Below are 12,041 nucleotides of genomic sequence, written 5' to 3' on the forward strand. Positions count from 1 at the left end.
TTGGTAGAAAACATTTTTAATTGTTTCAATTTTTTTAGTATAGATACATGTATCATGGATCTCTATAAACACATAAACCTAAAATACATGTTCCCTATAAGCAACACAATAAAAAAGTATATCAAAATTTAAATGAGAACAAACAGTTTTAGCAAAGAGCTCGATCTTCAGTCGTCAACGTGAAATACAGGGCAGGCTGATTGGCGTCCTGGTGCAACACTGGTGAGTAGCATGCCAGGCGGCGCCGATCGTGAGGATCAACACAGGGTGACCAAGTAAACATCCGAATGCATGAATACATGCAAGAAAAAAACAATGAAATGCTTGAATGCTAGGGATGGCTTCTATTGGGACAGAGGCCGTGTTTGGTTGAGGTGGAAAAAAAATTTCGCAAAAACTTTTTGGCCATTTGACCACTAATTTAGAGTATCAAATGAAGTCTAATTACAAAACCACATCCACAACCCCCCGTGTAAATCGCGAGACGAACCTAATGAGGCATTTGACCGCGTGATTAGAGGAAAACTTTTTAGCCCTTTGACTGTAGTAAATCATCAATTAATTACCGTCATTAGATTCATCTCAAAAAGTTACATCCGTCCTTGAAAAGGTTTTGCAAATAGACTTCATTTAGTACTCCATGCGGACATTCGTCTGTTTGTGTAAACTTGATTTGACACTTTACCAAACACGGCCAGAGTCGTTGGTGACCTCTGGGGACAACAGGCATCGATGACCTCCAGGACAACGTGTAACGTGCGACGTTAGGAGGGGCAGGGAGAACGGGGGAACCCCTGTAGTGACGTCTAGGGAAAAACAGATGATGTGGGATGCCAATTGTCAGTTCCAGAAATGGCCGACTGATAATCTACTCGGTTGCGTGTTATCATCCGTCGGATCGGATATGGTCTTGTTGGGTTGATCTCCACCAGTTGGTCCAACGACCAACTGAGCCTTTGAATCGAGCTCTGATCGGGAGCGTCTAGCCCAATACAAGGTTGGTGTGCCCCCTTCGCGCAGTGTCATAAATAGGAGCTGGGGGCCAGTGGCTAGGGTTACGAGGTTCACCACAGCCGCCACTGTCCCACTATCCAAACCCTACCTGATCTAGAGGGTGCGCTACAGCGACGGGAAGACTCACCGCCGCCGCCGTCGACGCTCGTCCACCGGCGACGTTGTCATCGTCCTTGACTCCGCTGCTGCGCCCGAGACGTCTCTACATAGCTCGTCGCCGCCCTATAGCGGATCTCCATCACCGAACCAGAGATGGTCAGCTCCAATTCAAGCGACGGCAGCGAGGGTCCATCCTCTTTATCCCTATGTTATCTTTGTTCATGTACTAGATCTAGGACCTCTTGTTGTAACTCATGTGAAAGGTGAAGGAATCCCATCCGATCTGTGTACTGTGTGATCCTAAAGTCTAATATTGGTATCAGAGCCTACACTAGAGTGTAGATTGAGATGGGGAAAGCATGATTCGCCCTTGAATCGAAAGCCTCAGAGAAAAGAAAAACAAATCGATCTCGAATCGAAAAAGAAAAAGCAAACCCTAACCCTAGAGGAAAAGGGGCCGCCAGACTTACCTGGTCTGTGCGCCACCGCCACCGCCACCGCTTTTGTGCGGCTCAGACCCGTGCCGCCGCTTGCCGGCGCACGGCACAGACGACGCTGCCACCGCCGGGACACCGGGGATGCGCGCGTGCGGGCTCAAGCACCGCCGCAACACCGCTTGACTGCGGCGCACTCACACAAGAGCGAAGGCGCCCGCCGGCGAGGGGGTCCACGGCGGCACCGCCGTCCTTCCCCGGCCACCCATGGCCACCGCCGTGCGCGAGACAGAAAGGGGAGGGGCAGCAAATGGAAATTAGGTTTTGGGGGAGCTGACCGGCGTCGCCGGATTTTGATCTCACGAAGATCGCGGTCGACCGTCGGATGCTGATCCGCGGCGATGGACGGCCGAGAGCAACCGGCCGGCGGTCAGGCCAAAACCGGTCCAAGCAGGGGTCTTGCGCAGGCCACTTTTCCGGCCCAGGCCCATGTTGCGGCCTGGGCCCAGCTTAGTTTCCACCACGCTCGCGCGCACACACACACACCAGAGACTTGGGATGCCGGTTCCCTCTCTCGACCGTTTGCACACCCCTACTGCAAACTGGTGCACGATACACGAGCAGCCTCGAACTGAACGTAGAGTATTACGCTCTCGAGCGACCCGAACCAGTATAATCCTTGTGTCTTCCTATACACCATCCGTCCTTAAACGTGCAATCCACGAGAATCAGGAGCCGGTGGTCAAAAAAACACCGACAAATAGACTCATGATAGCTACAATAGGAGATCGGGAATCAATTCATGAGTCTAGAGGTGTAGAATTAATCACAGTCTCTTGTTGTACGTATTATGAGTTTATTTTGTTATAAATAGTTTTTGACCGAAATAAATTCTAATATCTTGTTATGTATCTTATTATTTTTAATATTTCTGAGAATAAATTCATGTGCAACCGAATAAGTCCTTAATTAAAAAAAATTGAAGCGCAAAGAAGCGAGAGGTACGGTACTGCCGATCCACGTCGACCCAGAGCGCTTAGCAGATTCCACACAGCTGAGGGTAGTTTAATAACCTTTTCGTATTTGAAACATGTTTTCCTAAGCATATTTGGAACTAATTTAACTACCGGATAGATATCCCCTTTCCGAAAATGGAGGGAGAAAATGAAGTGCGCTGCGGTCAAGTCCCAATTGAGTGGATCGATCGGGTTCACGAGAGGGTCGTAGCCGCCACAGACGTCTCATCGGATTTTTAAAAGTTTTATTTTGTCGTCGTCGCGGTGGAGTCCAAGCCTTGCTGATGGCCGCATGTGAATTGGTTGGGCCTAACAGATCGCAAACACGAGAAAAAGATTCCAATCCGTCCTCATCAGAATTCCGGGCATTTTTAATTTCCTGCTACAACTTCCACATGCAGGCACGGTCCCTTCCCTTCTAGATATTCAACGTTCATTGTGGAATCATTCATTTGAATTTGAAAACGCCGATGGCTACTGGAAGGTCAGCGTGATGATTTCGCTGGCATGTTTCTTGGTCCTCTGTTCTGTGGGCGCATATATCATGCAAAGAAACATGAAAGCAAGACCACGACAGCCAAGTTTTAAGATTTTTTTCTCTGGCATGTTCTTCCAGTATTCAGAATATCAATGTAGGCCCAAAAGAAATGCTAAGTCAACGAGGCATCTGGTGTTTTCCTTGCCTTCACCAACTGATAGTGCAATTGCTATGGGTGACCCGGCTTACAAAATTTACCACAAGTGAAATACTCTTACAAAATACTACGCCATCCTCCTCTTACAAGTAATTAATGAATCTATAGACATGTTGTACTCCGTTAATATGCACAGCCAAATGTATTTGCGACAGAACCAATGCAAAATCCTTTGTTCAGGACATGATTCCTAGCTCCTATGTCGTCATCATCTCTTCTGGAAGTTGAGCTTCATGATCGCAAAGCCGAACAGCACAGCAAAGAGAACTGTGAACCCCACGACCACAGCGGCCACACCCCCCAGCCAGCTGTGCTTGAAGTCGAAGTAGTCCTCCACGAACACCTTCACAGTCCTGCCATCGTCCATCTCCGTCATCATATCACCGAACTGTGACACAACCAGCCCATAAAGCGTCCACGCCACGGGGCATATCCAGCAGAACCACCTCCACCAAATCGGCACTCTCTGAACATAGCGTAAAGCAAGAACGGGAATAAGCTGTGGAAACAGTTGGGAAACAGGATTAAGAACAGTGGTATGGCGAGGGCTTACGGGTCGCGGGATGATGAACCCGGAGAAGAGGTTCCACATAGAATAGAATGCTGAGGACACGATCGCGGCGATATGGTAGTTTGGTGTCATGCCAACGGCCATCATGCCGTAGAATGTGAAGTAGAGGAGTGTGAAATACCCAAAGAAGAGGTACCAGAAGAACTTGGCAACCGTCCACTCGAAGCCGATCATAGAGTACACTATGACACCGTATATGAGATCCTGGCCAAGTGCGTATGGGAGCTCGATGACAACCTGTCAGGACACGAGTTAATCAGTGGTCTGCTCTCTATAATATGGGGCAGCCAGCAGCAGAAAAAGACCCATATGGAATTTATTTCCAGGAGAACCATTCACCTGTCCGAATGCATATGGGAAAGCTGAGTACATGCCCGCAGCTCTTTCACGGTAAAAGACAGTCCGCTCCACAGCCACCACTGGCTGAACTGAGGTACAGTTCATGACACCAATGAACAGTACCGCAGAGTACATTGATCCCATGGCGTTTAACAAGTCTTGTGATGTTTTCCTGGATTAAGAAGCAAATGTCAACAAAATTTTGAAGGTCGCCACTTGTTAGCCACAAGCAATTGTACAATTCAGCGTGACTTACACTTTGCCGCCAAGGTCCCAAAAGATGCTGCCGAGGAGGAGAGCAATGACAGTAGTGAAAAAGAACCTAACGGTATTGTAAGGAGGGTTCCTCCAGTATGACAGGTTCTGCTTCCACAGGCAAGCCATGCATTGTGTGATGGAAGACTGCGCGTACTTGCTAGGGAAATACAGGTCACTCGAACCTGGCGCTGGTTGGCTTAGTTCCTTTATCAAGGCCTTGTTCCTCCTGTAAAACATAATAACAAGCAACCCATCATCTACTGAAGAAAATGTCTTGAGAAGGAAGGCCGATAATCATGAGAAGCAACCAACTGGTACTTCGTTCTGCCGGTAACTTTAGTATGGTAAGTTACAAAATATTGGCCCACCGTAATTATATTTTAGTTGCTTATAGTGTTTTTTTCCTACTTATTACTCTCAAAGATGAATTGATGAATAGACTAGTGGATTGGAATTTACTTACTGGAAGAGTTCAGATTTCTTGTACATCTCACTGAAATCAACACCTAGAATCTGTTCCTGAGAGACTGCAGTCACTTCCAGCATCCATGTTGCCGGATTGTAGCCATCTTTAATTTTGCTGACCCCTTGAATCCCCTGGATAATATAAAACCACATGATCTTCTCGGTAATTTTGAAGAATTTCAATAGGTGGGTATTAGGATTCCTGTAATATCATTTTACCTCGAAATACTTGATAAGCTCTGAAGAATGATGGCCAAGTGGACCAGCATAGATCTCTTCTCCACCCCGCTTCATCAGGAAAAGCTGCAAGAATTAATCAAACATTTTAGACCTTGCAAGTTGCATTGCAACATAGTTCAAAAGTGGAAAAGCAACCACAGTGAAACAAGTATGACCAATCTAGCAAAGGTAACCAGTGAGTAGAGAGTAGTTGGAAGAAAATCCTATGGGAAACCTCGCTCACCTCATCGAATGCTTCAAATATGTCAATGCTAGGCTGATGTATCGTGCAGACCACAGTCCTACCAGTATCGACAGTGTTCCTCACTGTCCGCATCACAATTGCAGCTGCCCGGGCATCAAGCCCGGAGGTTGGCTCATCCATGAAGATGATTGACGGATTTGCGACAAGTTCCACAGCAATGGTAAGCCTTTTCCTCTGCTCAGTTGACAGACCATTCACTCCAGGGAGTCCAACCAAAGCATCCCTCAACGGTTTGAGCTCCACAAGCTCCATCACCTCTTCAACGAAGATCTGCACACATAAAGGTAAGCAACTATCTACCAAGAAATATCCACTGAAGGTCGAAATGACAACAGTTTTCTGGAACTGACCTTTCTTTTATTTGAATCAACATCCTTGGGAAGCCGGAGCCACGCTGAGAAAAGCAGTGACTCATAGACTGTCACCTGCGGCGAGTGGATATCATTTTGTTCACAGTATCCTGATATGCGTGCGAAGGTCTCCTGTTTCTTCGGGTATCCTGAAATGCTGATGTCTCCTTCAATGTATCCACCTGTCTTTCTTCCCGCCAACACATCCATCAAAGTAGTTTTTCCTGCGCCACTGACGCCCATTAGTGCGGTCAGCACACCAGGCCTAAAAGACCCACTGACACCTTTGAGGAGCTCCAGACGATCTTCTTGTACACCTTGTGCTTTCATTTCCTGAATTGATTTCACAACCAAGGTTACAAAGTCGTGATTAATTACCTTTGTTGATAGTGTGAAAGAAACAGGTTTGTATATTTCACCTGTGGCATGTCAACAGAGTATCTGATGTTATCAAAGGCGAGTGAAAGCGGGACAAATGGGAGTATCATTCCCCGTTTAGTCAGGGCAGAATCATCTTCTGCGATTGCTGGATCAGCTTCAGTGTTGATTCCTGTTGGTCGATGACTGCTTGCTGAAGCCCGGTGATTGCCATCCAGAACTTCGCCTTTCATGTTGGCATGCTTCTCCTTCAGCTCCTCTTCAGATACTGATGGCCGAGAGTCGCCATATGCTGGAAAATAACAAGATAAACCATTCGCAGGTTCAGATTTTGTGAAATCCAACAACAATATGTCACAAATCAGTTTGGGAGTTACTCACGTTTGAGGTATGTAAGGGCAAGAGTGAAGATAGCATTGAAGAATATGGTGAACCCAATCATAGCACCAAAGCCAATCCAGTACCACTTTGCTTCTGGGAATACTCCACGGGACTTAAGGGTTTGCACACCTAGGGTCTCGTTGGAGGCAGTGCTATTCAATATTTTGTTCCAGCTGTGCCCCAACATCTCATTCACCGAAATGGCATTCTGCGCATACATCATTGGGGAGATCCAGTACCCCCAGATCCACCATTTCTTTATTTTTTCTGCAAGACGAGATACAAAGAAATATTGGTTTATGAAGAAGCCACATTGCAAAGAATTACAAAGAGAGAAATACGAGTTCTTACCTCTTACTAGAATAAATCCTCCCAACACCATGACAACCAGCAACATGAATGATGCAAAGACATTAGCAACAACCATGCTCCTCGCTGCCCCACCAATAAAGCGAAAGAGTGCCGCTGCCATCTGATTGATTGCTAACAGAAGCAGATACTGCTTGAAGAACCTGAGGGCAACTACTACTGTTAGAACATTCTCAATACATTACCTGAGTAATAAGAATGTATAAGGATACACATTTAAACAATCGGCAAATCTCACCTGCTGATATTTGGGTCGAAGCCAATGACATAGTATGTCAAGAATACATAACCCGCGACCTCGATAAATGTGATGGGTATCTTGAGGATCCATGAAGGTATAGTGTAGGACCATGCTGGAAAGAAAAGGAGATCCCTCTGCTTGAAGAATACAGGCAGCTTGAAGACGGTCATTGCCATCTCAGAGAAGCCATTGAACATGATCAAAAGCACGCCAAAGAAGAGTGCGCCCATGTAGAGGCCCCCATCAATCACAGAGTCATGCTTCATCTTCGTGCGGAAGAAGAGAGTCATTGAAAGGATTGACATCAGCATCAGCTGTAATGCCAAAGAACCAAGGAGTCAGTCATGTTTCAGTTATTTTTACTTACATGCCAATCAATCATACTGTTTGGAACTTTGGAGTAGTGACATACCTGGAAGGTTCTGAACATGTAGACAAAAGAGTTCCTCTTCATGAGAAGGATCTCACGGTCTATGTTTGCCTTCAGCAGCTCCTTGCCACTCACGCCATATCTCGTGGTTGTTAGTGCGGCTGGGTGGCTTTTGCTCTTGTCGAATGGGACAGCAAGCTCATTTTCTATAGTTCTCCCTGTGTGGAATGACTTGAATGCCATTGCGAATTCCTTCACCGTCACAAACCTGTAGGGCTCATCACGCCGTGCCCAGTACTGTTTCTGATCTTTTTTCGAAGTCACCTGCTCAGAATTTCAAATGGAGATATGGTAACAAGAACATTATGCGGGTGTATACTGAAATAAGGTGGCACAGTACATACTTCTTGCAAGAAGTCAGCAACACCCTTCCTCTCAGGGCATCTGAAACCCATGGACTCAAAAAACTCGATAACTTCTTCTCGAGGGCCCTGGTACACAACCTGGCCGTCTGAGAGGAGAATAATGTCATCGAACAGGTTATATGTCTCAGGCGCTGGTTGAAGCAAGGAGATGACTGCTGTGCCACCGAGGATGTGGATCGACTGCCTGAGTGAGTTAACAATCTGGAAGGTAGTGGAGCTATCAAGCCCAGTCGAGATCTCATCCATAAAAAGCGCCCTGGCTGGACCAACCAGCATCTCACCTACAGGAAACATCCAAATGATATCATTCAGCATTCAGACAGCACTTCAGCAAAGCCAATGCTCTTGAGCTGAAATCGTTATAAAAGAATGTTTACCGGTTGTCACACGCTTTCGTTGTCCACCAGATATGCCCCTGATCATTTCATCCCCTACCATCGTGTCCGCGCATACCTCTAGTCCTAGTATCTGCAACAAGTAATATGTACGTAATTACGACATGGAGTATTTCAATCTAGAATTACTCAGGGGTGAGGCTAAAAGTTGCACATACCTTCAGCATATAGTCAGTGACCACACTGGCATCTTTCCCACCCATTGCGGATGCCTAATTAAATTAAGCAGAAAAATAATAGTCAGTTTTGATTAGAATTCGTTAAATATTCATGAAAATATAATCAAAAGATGGAAAAACTACTGGGTTTGGTCTGGGTTCAGTGCTTCACTTGCCTTCATGAATGCATCAATATCAGCATCAGGTTTGATATTGGCCGCCTTCTCCCGCCTCGACAGCTCAGTCAGCATATCTATTAACATAAAAGGAAAGAAGTAAAACATGATAAGCATATCAGTGAAACCATGCAAATCTCACACAGTAGGCAAGAGGCACAAATGAACATGCATGTGCTGACGTGACTAATTGCTCAGAATCGTACCAAAGCGGGAGCCAACACCCTGGCAACGTGCTGCGAACGCAAGAGTCTCCCTCACAGTCATCTCCCCAATGTGGAGGTCATGCTGGCTGATGTACGCAGCCGTCCTCTCTGGAACAAACTCTGTCATCTCGTGCCCATTGTAGGTCACTTTGCCACTAACCTGCAGAGTTACTCGTCACATTAGGCACTGTACATTTCGGTAATCTGTACAGCATTGAAGCAGTTGCCGACCAAAGGTGCTCTGTTTCTAATCTTCTTCTTTTTTAAAAAAAAAAAACTCTGTTTCTAATCTTGGCTGCCCATTTTTTAGCATAACTTGAGAACAACAGATTTTCATGACATGCAGTTATTGAGCGAATACAGATTGGGTTCTGGAAGTCGTAATTATTGCATATGAATGCAATAGTGCACACTCCATTTTCCAGTACCTTGAGGTCTTTGGCAAGCCTTCCAGCCAACGCGAGCAGCAAAGTGGTCTTCCCTGATCCGGGTGGGCCTAACAGAAGGGTTAACCTGCACACAACGTAAAGAACGTGAGGTTTACTGGTGGAAGAAGCGTAGAACTTGAATCCCTAGAGCCCCAGATTACTAGTCAATCCAGTCTCCAACAAAAAAAAAACAACTGTATTTTTTTTTGCGAGGGAACAACTGTATTATTCTAGTTGTCGAAAGGAACATCTCATCAACTCCGTAAAAATAGGAAACAAATTTGACATGCTTGAGGAGAGAAAACTACGAATAGCTATCATCTTATACTCCAGTACCTGCGAGGCTTGATGATTCCGCTGACGTCGTGTAGGATGGGCATGGTCTGCTTCCTACTGGGCAGTAAGTGCAGCGCGTTCGCCGTTTCCTGAGTCGAAGAGGCGCATTCAAAATCAGTCATCATTCAGTGGCGCATATGCAGGCGGAATCTCACAACGCACAAACGAACGGGCGCGATTGGCCGCGCGCGTACCTCGACCGTGTTGATGATGGAGTTGAGGACGGTTGGGAGGCCGCTGCTGCCGACGCGCACCTCGGCCTCCGCCTCGAGGTTCTGGAACCGCACCTCGATCGTGGGCATGTCGATCCCGACCCTGCAACAATGAAACGCCGCGCGCGCGCGCGCAAATCGTCAAACACCCGGCGGGAGGGGGGAGTGCGGCGGCAACCGCGCGGCTCATCACGAACGAGCGGAGCGGCCGTGGGCTTGCTTGATACAGTACCTGTCGACGCGGTCCTTGAGCTTGAGCAGGAAGCGCTCGTTGTCCTCGTCGGCGACGCGCACGAGGCGCTCCAGCAGCGCACGGCGCTGCTGCGGGTCGAGGCTGTGCACGTCGACGAGCCCCTTCCCGCCGCCCGCGCCCGCCTCGGCGCCGTCGCCGCCGAGCGGGACCATGGCGCGGCGGACGCGGTCGTAGGTGGGCAGCTTCTCGAGCGCGGCCCACCGCAGCGCCTCCTCGTCGTCCTCATCCCTGGACGAGCGCGAGAACACGTCGTCCCCGCGCCGCCATATGGAGCCGCTGTTCCCCAGCCGCATGCTCGCCACCTTCTGGATTTCCCCCGCCGCGTCCATCTCCGTACCCCTCCTCCTCCTGCTCCCCTGCCGCCGCCTCCTACTCCGCTACTAATCCCCGCCCAGCGCCGAGGGAATTTTGAGCTGTCACCGTGTTTCCCCGGCGATTCCGGCTGTGGGCGTGTTCTCTGGGGGTGCGTGCGTGCGCGCGCTTGCCCCGTTTTGCGGTGGAAAGAGGCTGCCGAGTGCTGAGAGAGGGTTGGGGGGTGGGGTATTTGTAGGGGCGATGCGTTGGAACGGAACGGAACGGATCGGAACGGTTTCAAAGGGGGTTGGCTCGCGAGGTGTGGGGCCCGGGGCCGGGAGGAGGGCGCTTCCGCCGCGCTTGGATGCCAACTTGCCAAGAGCCCAAGACACGACACCAGCGCGTGGTGCGGTCGCTGCTTGTGCAGCCGTGCAGGTGAGCAGGTCTGCTGGGTACTGGGCAGGGGCTTGGGCGCTTGGCCGCCTGGGAGCCGGGCGCTCGCTTCTAGAAGGCGCACTGTTCTCGCGTGGGAATGGGATCGGGTTGTGTTTGCTAATAATTCAGCGGGGAGGACTTAATTAAGCAGACCGTCTTCCAGAAGGAAGAAAACGTGCGTGGCTCGCTGACGGGATTGAATCCACTGCATGATCCCTGCGCGGCAGCATCAACGCAAAGCGACTTTGCAGGCTTCGTTTTTTTTTTTGAAATAAATTCGTTTGTCAACTTCCATCTAGTACAATCGAATTCAAATGAGAATATCGGCCCTGTTTGGTTTGGTTTATGCTAATGAACAGTGCTATTTTGACCAGTAATTACTAGTATTAATAAAATCTAATTACAAAATCATCTTCAGAACCCTGCGCTACTTCGTGAGACGAATCTAATGAGGCATCTGACTGCACGATTAGAGGATGGTTACTGTAGTATTATTGTAGCCAATCATGAATTAATTACCATCATTAGATTCGTCGCGCAAAGTTGCATCTATCCCTGAAAAAGTTTTGCAAATAAATTTCGTTTAATACTCCATGCATACAAGATTCTCTCGTAGCGTAAGTTGCGCTAGGGAGAACCAAACAGGGTTATCGTTTGCTTCTCATTTACTGTTTTTTTACTAGTTGCTTTAAAATAGTACCTTTTATGTACTGTTTCTATTAGAAATATAGTCGCACATATATGTACTGTTTCATATATGTATAGTCGGTGTTAAAATAGTGCATTTCACTGGGAACCTTCTCAACCGGTAGGCATTTGTCCAAAAATCTCGCTCCATGTCTGTATTCACGTCTCTTTGATCATATGAAACACACTATGCACACATAAATATACATCCCTATTCGTGACATTTTCCATGAAATGCCATTTCCAACTAGGCATAAACTTCCTATGTGAAATTTACTAATTCCACACGGATATACATTTATGTCGGTGACATTTTCGCAAGAAATTCCGATATGTGAGGAATGAAATCTCTTTGCAGCGGGTATGGCATGCTGGATGTGTAATAACACTTATTTCACACAAACAGACACGCACGCACACATATGGCAGCGACGTTTCCAGTGAAATCCCATATCAGATGGGACATACACAATCTTTTGCAGCGGATAAGCTATCTTGCACCCCAGACCAATTGGGAAAAGGCTCAACTCGCGAGTTAAAAGTTTCAAACGCCGATCGCCTCGCACTCGTCC

General features: G+C 47.6%; 1 protein-coding gene across 1 annotated transcript; it reads right to left on the reverse strand.

The window, feature by feature from the left end:
• Window positions 1-3,223: 3,223 nt before the first annotated feature.
• On the reverse strand, window positions 3,224-10,382 carry LOC120707361 (ABC transporter G family member 36-like). The gene is made up of 22 exons (XM_039992255.1): window positions 10,033-10,382; window positions 9,783-9,903; window positions 9,589-9,677; window positions 9,253-9,337; window positions 8,825-8,984; window positions 8,619-8,695; window positions 8,443-8,496; window positions 8,267-8,357; window positions 7,869-8,170; window positions 7,507-7,788; window positions 7,092-7,408; window positions 6,836-6,996; window positions 6,485-6,751; window positions 6,145-6,395; window positions 5,726-6,058; window positions 5,355-5,645; window positions 5,111-5,194; window positions 4,890-5,023; window positions 4,425-4,652; window positions 4,169-4,340; window positions 3,812-4,066; window positions 3,224-3,724 (listed from the first exon to the last, which is right to left on the reverse strand). The coding sequence occupies exons 1-22, from the start codon at window positions 10,380-10,382 to the stop codon at window positions 3,467-3,469; spliced, it is 4,362 nt and encodes a 1,453-aa protein (XP_039848189.1). The 3' UTR covers window positions 3,224-3,466.
• Window positions 10,383-12,041: the final 1,659 nt, after the last annotated feature.

This window comes from Panicum virgatum, chromosome 5K (assembly GCF_016808335.1).
Source record: "Panicum virgatum strain AP13 chromosome 5K, P.virgatum_v5, whole genome shotgun sequence".
Classification (NCBI taxonomy): domain Eukaryota; kingdom Viridiplantae; phylum Streptophyta; class Magnoliopsida; order Poales; family Poaceae; genus Panicum; species Panicum virgatum.

Coding starts and splice junctions, on each gene's coding strand:
- LOC120707361 (XM_039992255.1), bottom strand. CDS start 10,382: ATGGACGCGGCGGGGGAAATCCAGAAGGTGGCGAGCATGCGGCTGGGG. Junction 5,024..5,110: donor AGCTTATCAAGTATTTCGAG/GTAAAATGATAT, acceptor TATATTATCCAG/GGGATTCAAGGGGTCAGCAA. Junction 3,725..3,811: donor GGTTCATCATCCCGCGACCC/GTAAGCCCTCGC, acceptor CGCTATGTTCAG/AGAGTGCCGATTTGGTGGAG.